The sequence below is a fragment of the Bos taurus genome, chromosome 28 (assembly GCF_002263795.3).
Source record: "Bos taurus isolate L1 Dominette 01449 registration number 42190680 breed Hereford chromosome 28, ARS-UCD2.0, whole genome shotgun sequence".
Lineage (NCBI taxonomy): Eukaryota > Metazoa > Chordata > Mammalia > Artiodactyla > Bovidae > Bos > Bos taurus.
Window position 1 is genome coordinate 15,841,283 of NC_037355.1, and position 19,317 is coordinate 15,860,599.

The 19,317-nt window shown below is 39.9% G+C and overlaps 1 protein-coding gene across 6 annotated transcripts in view; it reads right to left on the minus strand.

Annotated features, from left to right (window-relative positions):
* The window catches only part of ANK3 (ankyrin 3), a 749,833-nt gene that overhangs the window by 144,742 nt on the left and 585,774 nt on the right, over positions 1 to 19,317 (minus strand). For all 6 annotated transcript variants that reach the window (XM_024986627.1, XM_059882494.1, XM_059882492.1 and 3 more), the window contains 5 exons: positions 16,232 to 16,429; positions 10,347 to 10,445; positions 3,735 to 3,833; positions 3,541 to 3,639; positions 2,922 to 3,017 (listed from right to left, as the gene is read on the minus strand). In XM_024986627.1, the coding sequence (XP_024842395.1) occupies positions 2,922 to 3,017; positions 3,541 to 3,639; positions 3,735 to 3,833; positions 10,347 to 10,445; positions 16,232 to 16,429 (591 nt within the window). The remainder of the gene's footprint in view (positions 1 to 2,921; positions 3,018 to 3,540; positions 3,640 to 3,734; positions 3,834 to 10,346; positions 10,446 to 16,231; positions 16,430 to 19,317) is intronic.

Here is a 19,317-nt window from a genome sequence, read left to right on the forward strand (position 1 = left end):
ATTTTCAGTAATTATTTGGAATTCTTTTGACTAAGACATTTGTCTTTCTTCTGTAGTTATTCATTTATCTGTATCAGTAAGAATGCATAGATACGTGTTTTACACTTTGCACCTGTACCTCAATTCTCTTATATTTCTTTCGCTCAAATTGTTCCAGCTCTGGCCACTGAATCTTTCAATGGATTCCTGTATCCCTTTAATATTAATACAGCTCATCATTTTATACATGTGTATTTATTTATTTACTTATTTATATGGCAGTTGCTGGGGGGTGGGGATCCTTTATGGCACAAGAGGTTCCAGGCTCAGCTTGTATATTTCCTGCCCCAGCTCTAGATTTTTTTGTTACTTCTCCAAGGAGGCCTGGTTTCCTTTATCAGAGAATACTATTAGAAACCAACATCTGAGCGACTGAAGTGTTCTGATGGAAATTTTAAATAATGCAATTTAAATAGCTTAATTTGTATGTCTTATATATCCAGTTCTAGTTACTCAGTTTCCTATTCAGCCATGACTATAAAGTCATTAACTAAAATACCTTTCTCAGAATTTCCGTATTAAACATGGCACTCCTATCAAAGATGTAGTCTTTTTTTTTTTTTTGGCCAAGCTGCACCACATATGAGGTCTTAGTTCTGTACCAGGGATAGAACCCGTGCTCCCCTGGCAGTGGAAGAGCCGAGTCTTGACCACTGGACCATCAGGGAAGTCCTGATGCAGTCTGATTTTTAAGGTTGCTGAAAAACTGATGTCTGCTTATGGGGACAGGGGCTGCTGGGGCTTCCACAGCTGATTGAACAAAGACCCGCCTGTGGTGGGGGCTGCTCTGTGTTTGCTTAGTTTAGGATCATAGACCCCCACCCTGAATTGCTACAGTCCTGTCTGAACTGGATGTAACTGCAAAGGGAAGGCTGAGAAGGCGGAATCTCGGCTTGAAATAAAGCCTTGATACTGTAACACTGGACTCGTCTCAGGGACTTGCGTAGACTCTTACAGACACTGTGAAAGCTTCATTTGGTGGAGGCTCATTCACTTCACCAGGCACTGACCCTCCTGTTAGCATGAGTCCTTTCTTTTCTCTCTGGCAGAAAATCACCTACCAAGTCAGCTAACGATGTTGTGTGAGCAATGGTACGACTACTGTGCACATTCTTTCACTAGGAACTGAAACCCTGGAACACGTTTCTCTCAGTACGTTTCCTGAGGCTGTAACTGAACTGTCTTGGTCTGTAACTTTATCTTCTCCTAAAGCTCTTTCGACATCAAAGAAACATTTTGAACTTTCCTAATGGGCTTTCTGGGTGGTGCTAGTGGTAAAGAACCTGCCTGTAATGCAGGAGACACAAAAAAAGATGCGGGTTTGATCCCTGGGTTAGGAAGATGCCCTGGAGGAGGAAATGGCAACCCACTCCAGTGTTCTTGCCTGGAGAATCCCATGGACGGAGGAGCCTGGCGGGCTACAGTCCATGGGGTCACAAGAGACAGACACGATTGAAGCGACTTAGCGCAGCACAGCAATGGATGAGAAAGTCACGGACATTTAATCAAGTAAGATTTATATTTTGAATCATTATACCATTTTCAGTCCTTTAACACTGAAATAGAAGTTTCATGTATTTATTGCAGGGGCTTCAAATCTTTTAAGCGTGGTGACATCTGGCCATTGTTTAATACCTGTGCTTCTCTCCTTCCCCACTCTAGGGAGAGTTACATGGCATATCTATAAAATTAAGGTTAATAAACATTATTATTTAAACTCTTTCCTTGAGAATTTAAGAAGAGATTTTAAGATAATGAAATAGTAAGAGTTCTATGAAAGAATAGGTAGGGATTTTTCAAACTGTCTTGAAGTTAGAAACGTGCCCTGGTTGACAACCCTTGCTTTAGGTGACCAAAGCTGCTGTTTTCTCTTTAGAAAATTATAGAATTTCTCTCTTGTGATCATCAGGCTGAACTTTTAGTTTTTAAAACCAAGTAACTCAACAAGCAGGAAGCTATGGAGTCCCTCGAGCCATGTTTCGTATGCAGCCCTGTGTATCCAGACTGAAGATGTGACCTGTGCCTTCATGTGGAAGGTGGTCTTTGAGAAAAAGAAGCACAGCTGATAATTCCAAGTGTTGCAGAGCCCTACTCTGACATTTTATGGATTCAGTCTGGGGCCTGTATGTTGAGTCATGGAGTTAAGAATAACTCAAATAAGCCTCTGATATGGTGCAACACCTGGTCTGGATCCCAAAGTTACCAAATCCTGAAAGAGTTCAAAGAAATCAGGTGAGGTTCAAAAGAGATGACCTATCCTAGAGGCTGGCAGCTTGTAAAAATATGTGATGCAATAAGGCCTCCCGGTGAAGATTTAAGTTTTAATGCAACACCCTATTGTTCTTCCTACTTAAGCTCCAACAGGTGAATGGAAGAGGACCCAGCCTGGTGGGAAAAGTCAACTTGGATCCTATGGCTAATGTGTCTATAACAAAAATATTTTCACCATAACAACGATGACAATGGATACATTGTCATTTGTGAGTTAAAATATTTTAAAGAACCAACTTAGAGTTTTCATAGTTCTTACACTGCCAAAGAAAGGCTGTTAAAACATTTCTCCCTTCATCTCATTAAATAATTTTTATATCAAATTTAACAAAGAAACACAGTGAGCTTTCTATGGAACTAAAAACTCTACAGCTTTTTGAAAGCTGTCACTTTTTTGAAAGGTCTTTTTAGTGTTTTTAATTTTTCTAAATATCAGAAATGAGAGTTTTGCTTTGCTGACTGCCATCAATGAGGTAACAGCATCTGAAAACATGATACTTAGTCTCTGAGTGGAGGAACAAGGTTCTTCTCCTCACAGCCTGGGAAGATCTACAGTCCAAGAACTGGCTTGTAGGGCAAGGGGGTAATAGGGTCTGGCATCCATTACTCACAGTTGTGGTCACGGTCTCTTCGGTCACCACCTTCAGGGTGTCCACCACTGAGATGTAGCCAAGCCTCCGGGCAATGGCCAGGGCAGTGTTCCCGTTCTGGCAAGAGGGAAACGTGGACTAGGAATTACAAGTCATCCCACGGGTATCAGTGCCTGTGTGTTTGCACATGTTTCATCTGTACAAACATAGGGCGAGTGTCTCACTAGTCCTTGCCCACTGTCACACACAAAATGCTGTTTCATTAAAGATATACCTTGTACAAGAGCCACCCAACCTGTTTCTACTCATACAGTAGAGTCTGCGTTGCTATACACGGAATCTGAGAGGCTTTGTAATGTTCTCAGTAATCAAGGAAACAAACGTGCTTCTTACATACGTACTTCCTACTAGGCAGCAGTGGGTTTGTAGTTTTTTAAGTGGGAAACACTAATCACATCTCTGTCTATGGACAGCTCACCACAATACAGTTATGGTTCTTTTCCCTTCATTCTACTGAATGCTGTGCTTATGCCTACTAATGAAAGTAAAAAAGCAGCCTTGATGCACAATGAAAAATGTAAGACGACACAAGCAGCCCAGCCCAGCTCCCCCCTTCCCCCAGCTGACCCTTTGCTCTTACCACAGTGAGTTCATTGGGGGAGGCATTGTTTTGAAGCAACACATTGATTATATGGGTGTGTCCCTGTTGAGCTGCTTGGTGTAATGGTGTATACCCATTCTGTAGAAGGAAGATGGAAGAAAAGACTCTTAACTCCCTTCCATACAAGATTCAAGATCAATAACTTGGTAGATACAAAGGAGAAAGGAGTTTACCTTTGTTTTGGCATTTACTTTTGCAGAATGCTGGAGCAGGAAGTTAACAATCTTGATGTTTCCATAGTGGCAGCCTACATGTAGCGGTGTGTATCCCATCTGTAATTATATATATATATAATTTTTTTTTTAAAGAAACATCGTCAGTATACTTTCAGTAACAGATACCCTAAATAGAAGCAAAAATGTTATTCAACCTTTCTTAAGGAGGCAGCTTTTTTTTCCCCCTGTATAAAAACAAGTGTCCTTGACAATTCTCAGAGCTAGTCTAAGGTATAAATAACAATACCGCCTCACATGTAAATAGTTATTAAATGTCCCCAAGTGCTCTCTCTAGCATTAGCTCATCTTATTCTCATAACAACTTTTCAAGATAGTACAAAAAGATGGAGCAACAGACAGCTTGGACAGATGTCTCTGGTGGCTTCTTGTAAAGGGTCAGAAGAGTGCTCAATGGACAGAGTTGGACTAGCATTTATTCAATACTCTACTCTCTAGAAGCATAAAAACAAAGTAGACAAATAATGAACTGGCTAAATGATCCTGAAGGCAGTAAATGATGATCAGAATGCATGACAGAGCTAGGAAGGACAGAAATACAGAAGCAGGAGAAGCTAGTGTGAGTGAGTTCAGGAGATCTGAGATGTATGAATTTGATCTAGGAAGAGACGCTCTAGTTAAGACTCCTGTCTACACAGCTAGAGCCCCACAGCTTGAAAACCACTCATTAGACAAAGCAATGGATTGTTTCCATTGCTCCAAATTAATATCCACTGACCCCTGAGGGGCTATAAGTTCTATCTATTAAAAAACATGGGCCTCCATGGTGGCTCAGTGGTAAAGAATCCACCTGCCAATGCAGGAGACAGGGGTTCGATACCTGAGCCAGGAAGATCCCACCTGACACAGAGCAGCTAAGCCCGAGTGTCACAACTACCGAGCCTGTGCTCTAGAGCCAGTGAGCTACAGCTACTGAGCCCATGCGCCACAACTACGGAAGCCCGTGTGCCCTAGAGCACGCGCTCTGCAATAGGAGAAGCCGCTGCAATGAGAAGCCCATGCACCGCAGCTAGAGAGTGGCCCCTGCTTGTCACAACTAGAGAAAAGCCCACACAACAACAAAGACTCAGTACAGCCCAAAGTAAGTGAATAAATAGTTATTTTAAAAATGTATCAGGTGTGTATACATGTGTATGTATCTATACACACACACACACACATGCACACATACATATATATATTCTAGATATTTTAAATAAAGGACATTCCAGGTATTTTTCCTTGGTGATCATATTGTAACAGACTTCACCACACAATTTCAGTGTCTTTAACCAATCCCTGTTTACTATGAAACTGGCAGCACCAGATCACTGAAAAGGAGAGCATGGACCTTTTATAACATTTCTAAATAGGCAAGGGTCAGGGGTCCATATTTTTAAGGGTCTGCATCTCATATGTGATAGCATTAATGCATCTTTATGGTGACTTTGTGCTACAGACTGAAAGTCTGTATCCCCCAAAATTTGTATGCTAAAATCTTAATCCCAGAGGAATGGTATTTAGAAATGGGGCCTTTGGGAGGTAATTAGATCATGAGGGTGGAGCCTTCATGAATGGTATTAGTGCCCTTATAAGAAGAGACAGGAGAGATTTTGTCTCTTCTCTTTGCTCTCTGCCATCTAAGGATACAATAAGAAGATGGCTATCTGCTACCAGCATCTTGATCTTGTACTTCTCAACCTCCAGAACTCTGAGAAATCAAAGTTTGTCCAAGCTATCGTACTCTTGTTATAGCAACTCAAATTGACTAAGACACTCCAGCAAATGGATAAATTTGAATTGAAAAAGGGGTGCCCAGAACACAGCTGACTGTGGAAGGTAAAGAAACCTCTCAAAGTAGGTGCTGCCCTAAAGAGCTGACTCTGGTTAGATTCTGTTCCATGAACTGAACTGTGAGTGCAGCCACGCTAATCAGACTGTGATGATAAGCTCACCATAACTACAAATAGATGGGTCTGACTTACAACCCCTAAAGCCGCTTCATGTGTGACGATCCCACTTTGAAGACCAGAATCCACCTGCCTGCTCTGCGGGGTTCTTTCTGGGTACTGAGGAACTCGGGATGCTGCATTAAGAGTCAGAATGCCACTTGGAGAGGGAGGTCTTCTCCTATCAGTTCTCAGTACAATTCGCTTGAGTGATTGAAGTAACACTCCCAGCGTGAGTAACAGATGACTGTTTCCAAGCCAAAAATTACAGAAAATATTTCAAACTTTTAAATGCTTAAAGGAATACTTCAAGTTTTCAGTCAACATGCCTAAGCTATGATGCAACAGTTTCCAATGACTATTTTGCTATTGTATTGATCACATTTTTAAAAGATATTGGATCATTCTAAGTATCTTAATGGATAGATTCTCTCCCGTGTTCACTCTGCTATAATATACTGATCTGCTTCTGTTCCACAAACACTATTTTGTTAAAAATATGAGTGCATGGCCAGGAAGATTCAGTTTGCATCCAGAGAAACCAAACTGAGGCTCCTCCATTCACTGAGGGTCACAAAATTCCCACATTAAGTGGCACCTTGCACAAATATGCCCAGAAAAATGTGATTTGGGCAATTCCTTTCAACTAGTGGCAATATGTTTTGCAAAGGGCAACTCTTCCTTTTTTTTGAATAACTAAGAAACAGTCTCAGTTCAGATAACTGAGCAGTCTGTGCTTCCTTTTTTCTCTGTTGCCTATATATCCCATCATTACAAGCGGAAGGGAGTCATCTCCTTGAGGCAATATTGAAAGGTTATATTTGTGTAGGAAGGGCAAACAGGCGCAGACGGAATATTCAGGCTGGTTTTCTCATCCGTGGTGCCTGAGCATGAGATCTTACTAAGCAGTGGTTAGGGGCCTTCCTGTGCATTTGAGAAAGAGGGGGCAGGAAATCCACAGTGTTTTCTCACCCCCTCAACACTGTGTTCTCTCGGAGTTCATCTTTGGTCTTCCTTGCACTTCCTCAGTGAACACACCCACTTAGAACTACAATTGCTTCCGTATGTTTTGGGGTGGTCTAAATAAAATGCTTCCAGAGATTGTCCTTTTAAAAAGCAGAAGAAGCGGCTTCATTTTAGTTCAACAACCCTGAACATGCAAACCCTGTGGCCAGCAGCACAACTTCGTCTGAAATGATCTGATGAACTTCAAATACAAAGTGAAGGGGAGGCTTGGTGGGTCAGAGGGCCAGTGGGAAGGCTGCCCGGGGGGTTACCAGGATGTTTCGGTCTTTCCCCCACAACAGAGAAAAGCTCTTGATAATTTAATTATTATTATTTTAAAACTTAAGCCAGTGAATCAATCAGTACTACACATTTTAACTAACTGTATGCTGGTTGGGGACGTCATCTTTACCAGGAAGAGTTTGGAAGTTCATGGGATGTAATCAGATCCTTATTTACAAGGTTAAGAAACAAATCCAAACAACACATCTCTCTGTACTCCTGCCCTTCTCAACTATGGGACAACCACAGCCTCCCTTCTCTTTGGTGCTGTGATCTTTGCTGAGAAGAAAAAAAAACAAGGCATTTTTTTCAAGAGGCTGAGAGATGCTTTCCGGGTTTTCGTTTGTTTGTTTTCGCTGTACTCTGAGGCATGCAGGATCTTAGTTCCCTGAGCAGGGATCGAACCTGTGCCTCCTGAGTCGGAAGTGCGGGGTCTTCACTGGACCACCAGGGAAGTCCCAAGAGATGCGTTCCGAAGTGCACCACGTGTAAAGGGCAGGAAAAGGTACATGCTTCAGAAATATTACACTGAGTACAAAAATGACTACTGGCTGACCTGAGTGGGCTGGGTTAGAGGGAAACCCTGGTAGAGACCTGAGACTCTTAAACCGTGGGATCGCTTACGCAAATCAGCAGCAGAAGGTTCACGGCACCATCTCTCCTCCTGCCAATCCGCCCTTGAGAATCACTGCTTTAACCGCTGACTGAGTGTTCGTGTCTACGTTGGATGTGTTGGGACAAAAAAGTATTGAGAAACAGAACTCTATTACTGCCTTCTAGAAGTTTTAACTTATAAAGGGATAGGGAATCAAAGAAAACGGCTTAAGTCTGTGTGTATATGTGCATACTCAGCAGCTTAGTTGTGTCCAACTCTCTGACCCCATGGACTGTAGCCCGGCAGACTCCTCTGTCCCTGGGATTATCCATGGACCGGGTTGCCCTTTCCTCCTCCAGGGGATCTTCACAGCACTTTTCTCCTGAGTCTCCTGCACTGGCAGGAGGATATTTTATCACTGAGCCACCTGGGAAGCCATGTGTGTATGTAAATAAAACAACACAGGGTGAATCTGCTTACTGTGAAGTTGTACATTTCTAAAGTAAAGATATCTTTTCTGATGAAAGTATACAAGCAAAATAAAGAATATAAGCTAAATTCAGTCTGACTTTTTCAGATTTAAATGCTTATATTTTCATGAAAAGTAACAAGAAACCATCCAGTCACTGCTGTTGCCTTCATTGGTTTCTTTGTTAAATAATCAGTTATCTAGGAAGGCATTCAGGGCTAAAGATAAGGAGGTTTTTTTAGAATGACAAGTTTGGAAGGCAAACAGAGTGGAGAGAGAGCTGGGCAGTTAGGTTACCAAAGAGACCAAGAAGCCATCGAGGGCATGAGGCATTCAGAAATTGGAGTGTGGGGAGCTGCCTAGGTCACATCTAGGACTACCTTGAGAAGAGATCAATACATTTGCTTTACTATTTTAACACAGAATTTAAAAATTATAAAGGACCTTGCCTGGTCATATCTCTTTTGGGCAGCTTCTTTCTAATAGAACTAAATATAACTTGCAAAGATGTTCTAAATACACATGCTCTGGGTTTGCCTTAAGATTTCAATTCTTGGATAATCAGGTTCAATTTGCACTTTATATTTTAGTACATACAGTCTCTTAGTCACTAGGCTTTGCATTTGTATGTAGCCATATATTTCTGTCCATTTTCTTAATCTTAACTATGTTTGTTAAGTGAAGATGGCAATTTTTTCTTGTATAGTTCCTATATTTTCTTGTGCTGATGCAGCTGTCGATTTTTCAACTTTGCTGTTAAATGCAATACTTTGTAAGTATGAACAAAATTACTGGAAGCAGTATTGTAATAATGTTTTATCTTTTAGAAGGCACAGTCTAAATCAAAACCCTAAAGTCAAGGCTGTAAGTATGAATTTAATTCATACATGAGATTTATTTAAATATAAGAGTAGGAAAACTGCACCTGTTGATCCCAAAGATAATATTCTACTTCTGATAGAAATAATATCTTAACAAATGTTGCATGTATATGAGTGGAATAAAATTCCATTGTTGGAGAAAGAAAAGGTGTGGGTGGAGAAGTAACAGCCATAGCAAGAACACAGTGCAAAGGGCACAGTCTACTCAGGGCTGCTCCCTGTGCTTGTCCCATAAATCCAGACTGATCCTGACATCTGCAATACTTGTTTACCTGGCTAATTCCCAGTGATCCTTCTATGTTATCAATGTCTTCAATATCTGTTCACACACCTCAGAATCAATCTATATTATACCCCAAAATGTTCATATGCACAATACAATATTTAACACGTATTTATGTTTGTGTCAAACATGTGACACTCAGAAAGAAGTAGGTAAAACAGGTTTGATATGCAGAGTAACAAACTTAAGCACTGAAAAAAATGATCAGAGAAGGATTAATATCAAGTCCTATCTTTGATGATTACACAAAATATCCACTCATCTTCTATGAGTCTGAATTGTGGCATTTTCTGAGATGAATGAGAAATTTGTTTTTGAAAAGATAACTATTTTGGCTGAGAGAGACAGGGGAGTTGCTAGCAATCAGACACACCATAAAGAATTTAGCAAGTGAGTAGTAATTGAGTAAAACTTAATGTAACCTCATCCATAGACTATGCCTGAACAAAGTAAGAGGTCATCAATTACTGACTGACAAATTTTTCTAAATGCATTTTTAAGCTCAGTCATAAAAACCAGAAAGAAAAACACCAATACAGTATACTAACGCATATATATGGAATTTAGAAAGATGGTAACAATAACCCTGTATGCGAGACAGCAAAAGAGACACTGATGTATAGAACAGTCTTTTGGACTCTGTGGGAGAGGGAGAGGGTGGGTTGATTTGGGAGAATGGCATTTAAATATGTATAATATCATATATGAAACGAGTCGCCAGTCCAGGTTCGATGCACGATACTGGATGCTTGGGGCTGGTGCACTGGGATGACCCAGAGGGATGGTATGGGGAGAGAGGAGGGTTCAGGATGGGGAACACATGTATACCTGTGGCGGATTCATTTAGATATATGGCAAAACCAATGCAATATTGTAAAGTTAAAAAAAAAAACAAAAAACAACTAAGAAAGGTATAAGCTTTCACACTCTGACCTTGAAGGGTCAATATGCTGTAACAAAGGTCAATAAACTGTGTTAACACAGGAGGCATCAACATAATAGCCACATATTCAGGCCATGAAAGGTAGAAGAGCATGGGACACCACAACCAGCGACTCTGGTGTCCCTCGTACAGATACGCTCCGGATGGGAACAGTCTTTTTGTGTACCTTTGTCTGGGCGTCCACATGTGCCCCCTGGTTTACAAGGACTTCGGCCACATTCACTCTGTCTTCTTGCGCAGCCAAATGGAGTGGGGCCAGGCCACTCTGCAAAATACCAAAGTGGTCATCTTACATGAGGGATGGATGACATAGAAGCATATTAGAGAAATAATTTGTGACTTCAAGAAGAGTGAACCTAGAATTTTTATGTTAAAAAATTTTATAAAGTAAGTTTATATATTAGCATGTGACAACATTGTTATTGCAGGCTTACTGAAAAATTTCAAACATCCTTAAAAGTGGAGGGATTAGGCTGAACCTTGTGTACTGATCACAGATGCAGCAATTATCAAGTTTTTCCTCTGCTTGCTTCATCCAACCCTACTTCCTGTATGTTCTTTTCTTTGTGGAAGTATTTTAAAGCAAATTCTAGACATTATATCATTTTCCTCTTATGTACTTCAGTGTTAGCTTTTTTAAAAAATAGAGACTTTTAAAACTCAAATTATGCAAGAGTTTTAATGCATTACTAGTGATACTAGCTTTAGCAAAAATTAAAATAAAAATTGTTTATAAACTGTTACTGACACATGATGATAACATTTTCTCCATTAAATGTTAAAATACAAGGCTGGAAAACATTTTCTATATGTTGCTTCTGGGTAGGAAAGATGGTCTGTGAAATGTAATATGAAGTCTATTTCATGAGAATTTAATATGTAATGTGAAGTCTATCTCATGAGAATTTCAAGATCATTTTATGAGACTGGGTATTTGAAATGGATTCTACCACAGAATGGACAGGCTACGTGGTTATTCCAATGGCCAAGAAAAAAATCACTAAGACTGTACTCTGAATAGAAATCTTCTGTAGCTGCATTTTTTCATAAATAATATTTAAGAGAAAGTAAGCTGGCTTATGCAGAGTACATCATGAGAAATGCTGGAATGGAAGAAACACAAACTGGAATCAAGATTGCCGGGAGAAATATCAATAACCTCAGATATGCAGATGACACCACCCTTATGGCAGAAAGTGAAGAGGAACTCAAAAGCCTCTTGATGAAGGTGAAAGTGGAGAGTGAAAAAGTTGGCTTAAAGCTCAACATTCAGAAAACGAAGATCATGGCATCTGGTCTCATCACGTCATGGGAAATAGATGGGGAAACAGTGGAAACAGTGTCAGACTTTATTTTTCTGGGCTCCAAAATCACTGCAGATGGTGACTGCAGCCATGAAATTAAAAGACACTTACTCCTTGGAAGAAAAGTTATGACCAACCTAGATAGCATATTGAAAAGCAGAGACATTACTTTGCCAACAAAGGTCCGTCTAGTCAAGGCTATGGTTTTTCCGGTGGTCATGTATGGATGTGAGAAGTTGGACTGTGAAGAAGGCTGAGCACCGAAGAATTGATGCTTTTGAACTGTGGTGTTGGAGAAGACTCTTGAGAGTCCCTTGGACTGCAAGGAGATCCAACCAGTCCATTCTGAAGGAGATCAGTTCTGGATTTCTTTGGAAGGAATGATGCTGAAGCTGAAACTCCAGTCCTTTGGCCACCTCATGTGAAGAGTTGACTCATTGGAAAAGACTCTGATGCTGGGAGGGATTGGGGGCAGGAGGAGAAGGGGACGACAGAGGATGAGATGGCTGGATGGCATCACTGACTCGATGGATGTGAGTCTGAGTGAACTCTGGGAGTTTGTGATGGACAGGGAGGCCTAGCGTGCTGCGATTCACGGGGTCGCAAAGAGTCGGACACGACTGAGCGACTGATCTGATCTGAAGCTGGTTTAAGTGCTTCCAGATTCTTTTCTTTCATCCATAATGAACACAGAAGTTACTTTTTTTTTTTTTTTCCTAAAATACCTCACCAGACAAGATCTGCTGGCACATGTTTTAAATATAAATTAAAAAAAAATTATTTGATTGTGCCTTGTAGCATGTGGGATCTTGGTTTCCCAACTAGGGATCAAACCCGTGCCCGCTGCAGTGGAAGCTCAGAGTCTTAACAACTGGAATGCCAGGGAAGTCCTAGAGGTTAATGTTTTAAGTCCTGGAGGCCTTCTTTCTCCTCCGCCAGCATCTGTGCAGCAAGACCATCAGCCTGTCCCATTTGTCAGGGGAAAGGAGAGAGCCAAATGCAGCATCAGGAAGGGCACACGACACGATTTATTTAAGGGCTGCTATTCTATGAAACACACAACAGGACTCAGAAGAGTTACTCACTCCAGACTTTCTGAGTCTGTTTACAGACTTTCGGAAGAAGCTCCCCCAAACTGAATAAAGAGGAAATAGAAAAAGGAGGAGTGGTGCCTTCACTTGAAATCCAAGAAAAATAAGCCTGGGGCCAAAACTGGCACCACCCAAACACTGACATAATCATAGAACAATGTTCCATGTTCCACTTTAGAGGCAACAGATATTTTCAGCTATAACATTTTGTCAAAGTGTCACAGTCCCCCCTTCTAAGCGTGAGACTTTCTCAAGCTTCTGGAGCACTTTGCGGAGCGGTTTTCAGCATGGTTGGGGAAGGTATTCTGGCCTGTGCTCTACTCTCTGCTGTTTCCCCATGTACGTTCATGCTGCCCCGGGGATGACCTACTCCACCTTTGGCACAGAGTCACCTCTAGCTTTCCCGGGCTCGTCTCCCTCTCCCCTCATCTCGAAAAGAGCCTCATTGTTACTATTTATGTGCAAACCCTCTGTGTGCTCACTTCTATTGAGATCATCATAATCCCACATTAAAACTCTTTTCTGGTCTGTCTTTCTCAAACCACTGTAGGCTTGTTGAGGCAACTGCTGTACCTTTAATGTATAACCAAGGATTAAAGTATCTATATAATAGCATTTAATCCATCCTCTAATTAAGTCAGAGGAAAAAGCAAACAGCTTTTGATAAAATAGGATAAATTAAATAAAGAAAGATCATTTTTGTATTCACGATTTTTTTTTAATGTGATGGTTAAAACAGCCCTATTTGAGTTCAGAAGTTGTCTGTTAATCTTTCATACAGTTTTGACCACAGCTCATGTTTTAAATGGCATTTGTTAAAAATAATACATTTTATTTTAAATAAAATAAACTTGGGATAGCAATAGCTTCATTTCATAGTCTATTAGCTGCGTAAAGAAGTGCAGCTACTTGTGGTCTTCAAAATTCATGTGGGAAAATGTCAAAAGCAAAATGGAATCCAATTAAACAGTAGCACTTCAGCAGGAACTTAGATTCATGGTTCTTTTTTCTTAACATCTGAGAACTGCTGGTGAATAGTAAGAAAAGAAATAAGTTGAAAACAATTGAGGGTTTAGTTCAATGTAACTTTTCACAGAAGCTAAATCTTTTAATATTCATATTTTTAAAGATTTTTTTTGACATGCACCATTTTTAAAGTCTTTATTGAATTTGTTACACTATTGCTTCTGTTTTATGTTTTAGTTTTTCCCTCATGAGGCACGTGGGATCTTAGGTCCCTGACCAGGCATCAAACCTGGACCCCCTGCAGTGAAAAGCAAAGTCTCAACGAATGGATTGCCAGAGAAGTCCCTTATTATTCATTGTTTAGCAAGGAAATAAAGGCTAGTGTGAAACGGGGAGGTAGGATGAGGAGGTCGGGGTGGAGGGGCAATAACTGATGTCTAACACTTGGAAACTCAAGAAAAACAGACGGAAAGCCTGTCAGAATTCTTCTTGAGTAATAGAATTCTACTGATTCTCTACTTTTACACCATAACTTACACTTGATACAGAAAATGAAGAGAAAGGAAGCAAAGACTTATAAATACTTTTGTATTAGACCATTTCTAGGAATTGTGAGGTTCTTAAAAGTTCTGTAAGTACCATGCGCTGAAGGAAACCCAGAAACTTTCCTTGGCGGTATATTGCTTAGGCAGGGTTTATTCAGGAAGGCGGTTGGACACTTCCAGCTTTCCTTGGTTTGCTCTGCCTTTTGGTCCTGAGAATTCCCTTGCTAATGTTCAGTCTACCGAAGCAGACACTGAGGAATTCTTTCTAAAGGATTCTCAGTCTAAATTTTTAAAAATAAAAATGGTTTTAAGATGAATTCAATGCTATATATATATATATAACAACTAGTTGGCTAACGGAATTTAAAAAGGAAAAAAAGTTAGTTACACTATACATTGGTGTCAAACCTATGGAAAGTGTTCACTTGTTAACTAATTGCTCAGGCCTATATTGTCTCTGGGAGACTTAACAAGATAATATTCTGGGCTTCTAAGAAAACATATACTAATGGAAGCCAGAAGGCACTTCAATCTGAGAACACCAGGTCCTCCATCTCACTAAGACAAGTAGAACTTTACAACAGACTATTATAAATCTGGTTTGTACGTTAGTAGATGAACCTTAGAAATTCAACAGCTCAAACCAACACTGATTATAATGACTATTTGAAATTGCTTTGTGATTCCCATTAATGCTAGGACACACATCCCAAAAGAAAGGTTTGAAAAGAAAGATATAAGAAAAGAAAATCAGTAAACCAGGAGAGAAAAAAAAAAAAGAAAATTGTGTTTGTTCTGCAATGATCACGAAGTATTTTTAAGATACGAAAAGTGAGAAAAGGTTTCCATTTACTTATGTATGTCTTTTCATTTATAGAATTTGTTAAATCGCCTTGGTGATTAAGATTAGTGTGTAACCTTTCCCCCAAACTGTAAAAAGTCTAAAATTAAGACAATTATTCTTTTTCTACTTAGAAGAAGGTACTAAATGTTATCTCAGTTCACCTTCATGACATTTCTAGGAAGTAAATATTGTGGACACGTTTATTAGAGGACAGAACTAAGGCTCGGAGACGTCACATGACTTGTCCAATCAAGTTATACATCAAGCAGAAGTCAGATTTAGGATTCATACCCAGGAGATTTAAAGCCTCCACGATTACAAAGTATAGGCCACATATAGTAAAATATTAAAACTCCTTATAACTCATTGCCATAAAACTACTGTTATGTTGAAACTCTCCTCCAATATCTGAGCTATGGCTGAGAAATGTCACAGCTGTGACGTCACCATCCTGTAGAGGAGAAGCTAAATGTCAGGGAGTTTGGATTATCGGGTATTTGAGGAAACTCTTGCAGATTTCTGTTCTATCTGAAGACTTAGGAACATGAGTCTGGAATTCTGGGTAAATCTCAGACTCAGGTATTAATAAGCAGGTCAACATAACCAAATTCTCTGATAACACAGTGAGAGGCTGTAACCTCATTCCTGCTAACTGTGGGCTGGACTTTTCACAAACCTTTTTACTAACCAAGGAGAGTCAAATGCAAGGGTGGGGAATCTAAAGACTTTGAGGAACAGAGACTTAAAGGGTTGCCTGGAACTGCCAATTTACCTACAAAGACTAACTTTTCGATCTACTGAATAAAAGAGCTACTCTAAATTTCTGTTACTAAAATGAACTTTCTGAAGGCAGACCTGCTCCTAATTTCTTTTTGTAACCTAAGACTTAAAACTAGGACAAGCAAGGAGTAGGTACCCCTCAAATGTTTCACCTTACAACTTGTAATTTACAGCTTATCGCTTCTTATTTACTGTATTCTGGTGAGGTCAGAATGTTGCCCTTTGATTTAACATTATAACAAAACTTCACATTATTAGAAAAATTTTATGGACCTCATTTTTTATGGCTATAGCATATATGCTCACCTATATGACTTTGCAATTACTGACAGCATTCTCTTATTGTTTAAAGACATTTTTTTCAAGTTTTTCTATGATAAATAACATTTTGGTAAATATCTTTGTGCATACTACACTTTCCACATTCTACTTGACTTGAATTTTTCATGATTTCTTAGTGATCTTTCTGGAGGTGAGGTTTCATTGCATGGTATGCTTTGCAGAGAAAAAAAAAAGGTTACCTTATTGCTCAAGTTCACATTAGCATTTCTGCTGAGGAGCAGTGACACCATGTCCACATGTCCTTCCTGAGCTGCAAGATGGACAGAAGCAATTCCTTGCCGGGTAACTGCATTTGCATCAGCACCATATTCCAGCAGAGTCGTCGCTATGTCCATCTGGTTCTTTTTGGCAGCGATGTGCAGTGGCGTATAACCATTCTGTCAACACAAATCACTTGGTCACATGTCCAATCACGAGATAAAAATGTGTGCACTGCATTTTCAAATTTTCCCTTTCTAATGATTTTCTTTGATTGTTTAAAAAATCATGATCGAGTAAGCCAACACAGAAATCAAGAAGTGTTATTAATGTAGTTCCCTCGTGTCGCCCGCATATCTAAATAGGGAAAACATTCTACAGACAGTTTAGTTCAAGAGTCAGAGAACCAGTGGTTTTATAAATGGGAGATGGCAATCCCTCGCATGGGCAGCATGTAGGTGCTCAATAATTATTTGCCTTATGTATCAATGACAGAAAAACCCAACTGAAAACAAATGGTGCCCCTGTAGCAGGGGCCATCATCCTACCTTTAAAATCCCTTCAGTAGTCTGTTGCTTACATGTTGAAATTTTCTATTTTTAGAGTAGACAAGATACTGTAGTCTACTCTCATTTGCCCCTCTGATGGCCTCCTTTATGAAACTCCAGTTTCCATCATGCTTCAGATGTTTAGGTCCCCAAAACAACATATGGCTCTTGGTTCTGTCTTGCTTTACCCTATAAAGGATTCTTTTCTCCAACACAACATGCCCCAGGGGCCAACATCTTTCAGTTGAAGGTTCAGCTCAAGGGTCACACCCCCATGAAGTGTTTTACCTCCCCTTCACCTCTTATACCTGCCCCCCACTTGACTGACTCCAGTCTAAATCCTGGATATATTTAGTGACACTCTTCCTCATGCATCTGTCTCCTTCTACTAAAATGCAAATTTGTTGAGAGCAAGTGTTGTTCCAAACTTGTCTTTGTATCTCCAGTGCAGCCTCCTTCGCTTGGTTGATCCCTGATGCTCAGAGGTGGAAGGAACCAAAATTCCTTTACCAAATTGTTCATAAGCTACCTCAACAGCCCTCAGAGTCCTCTGTCCTAATAAAGAACGGTCCTCAGCCTTATGGAATGCTCCTGCCTCTCAGTCGTTGAAGTGAAACAGATTACATTTTGACACAGGCCCGAATCTGATTATATAAAACATGCCAATGAAAAATTAGAATTTTTTTTTTTGATATAGAAAAGAGGATTTAGAGAAAGAAAACAGAAAAAGAAAAAAAGAATAATTGGAACTTATACAATACAAAGAGAATTTCTATTTGAGAATATGATCCAAATCTGGCCCACAGATCCGTCACAATCTTTCCAAGCCACACGGACGGTTCAGAAACAACTCAGAGGGCAGTGGGAGCTGCTGGATCACGGGTCGGCTAGTCTACTACAATTAACCCTCATATTTATGTCATTGGTTTCTTCTAGTGTGATAGCATTTTTCACTTGACAAACATTCTTTCAATAATCGACTGCAGAAGATTTAGGCCGTTGGTTATCAACTGATATCAACCGGGAAGTGGAAATGCCACTTCCAGACTCTTCTGAAACCACCCTCTGCCAAGTGGGATGGATGGGTCAGGGTAGAAGATCTTATATCCCTATTTTTAGTTTTGATCTGTTGCCATCTGGAAACCCCAGCTGACCTGAGAAGCATTTGGCCCTCTGCTCAGACACACCCTAAAGAGATCGTCTTCAGAGCCGAACGCAGAGCTCTGGACTGAGCCCAACTCTACAGTGAGTGACAGGAAGGGGTGAGCTGTTTTACTACCCTCCCCATCCCTGAAGAAAAGGGAAGATTCACAAAGCAGTGCTAGGAAACTTGATTAGTCAAGACTCTAACACTAGCTAACTAGAGTGGTAAGCACAGATAAAGTCAGAGTCCAGCTTCCAACCATGCATCTTATCTCTTTTTGCTTTTGCTACTGACATAACCTTCTAGTTCAGTTTCACCTCTACTGGCGATTGTGACAATCCTCTTGATTACTTTTAACTCTACCAAAAAAAAAAAAAAAAAGAAAATCATACACTCTTAAATAAAACAGAGGCTCTGGTGTCTCTGTAATATACACCAATTCTAGACAAGTTATTCATTATTACTGAGGGGTTTATCCTGAGCTCCTTATCAGAGATACAAACAAAAGTATAAAGCAAGGGAAAAATAATTGAGGGTATTATTTTAGAATGGACAGTTCATCTCAGAAAGACTTAAGAAATATTTCAAATGATAAACAAGTAATTAATCTTGGGATCTATAATAAAAATTTCTAAATTCCTTAAGCTCTTTCTAATTTCTAGAAACAAAGGATTCTTATTTGTCATACTAAAGGAGACAAATGCATTTATCAGAAGAGATATAAAACAGTGGGAGGTTGAACTAAGGAATAATCTTACTACTTTTTCCTTCTTGATGCAGAGGACAAAGTGCATGCCATGTATCCTTTTGCATTTCAAGATAAAAACAAGAGCAAATGTAAATATAAATTATAAGTGAAGTAACATATTTAGCACTGCTGCTGCTGCTGCTGCTGCTCAGTCACTTCAGTCATGACGGACTCTTTGCGACCCCATGGACTCTGTCCACGCTCCTCTGTCCATGAGGATTTTCCAGGCATGAGTACTAGAGTGAGTTTAGCACTATACTTTATATATTCCCCCCAAATTTTCACAGCCTCTTCTGATCCATGTCAGTAGTTATACTGCACATTTTATGAAAGAGAAATCTCACCAATAGTAAGTTACAGCTCACCAGACCTTCCACAATCTGTGTCCAGGTTACACCTGAACTCAAGCCAATCCTCTTTCCAGCACAATGTCCTGCCTCAGGATATAGATCTGGATAAAATGGATTAGAGGAACCAATCTAGTTTTTCAGCCACCCCCTTTGTCCTCCATTACCTAGAGTCACATTGTATTTCTAGGACATGTATGACTAAGAAAATATGTCAGTAATTCTACAAAAGAAAGGGCAAAAAGAACACATTATATTCTCTGAAAACCAACTGTGCAAT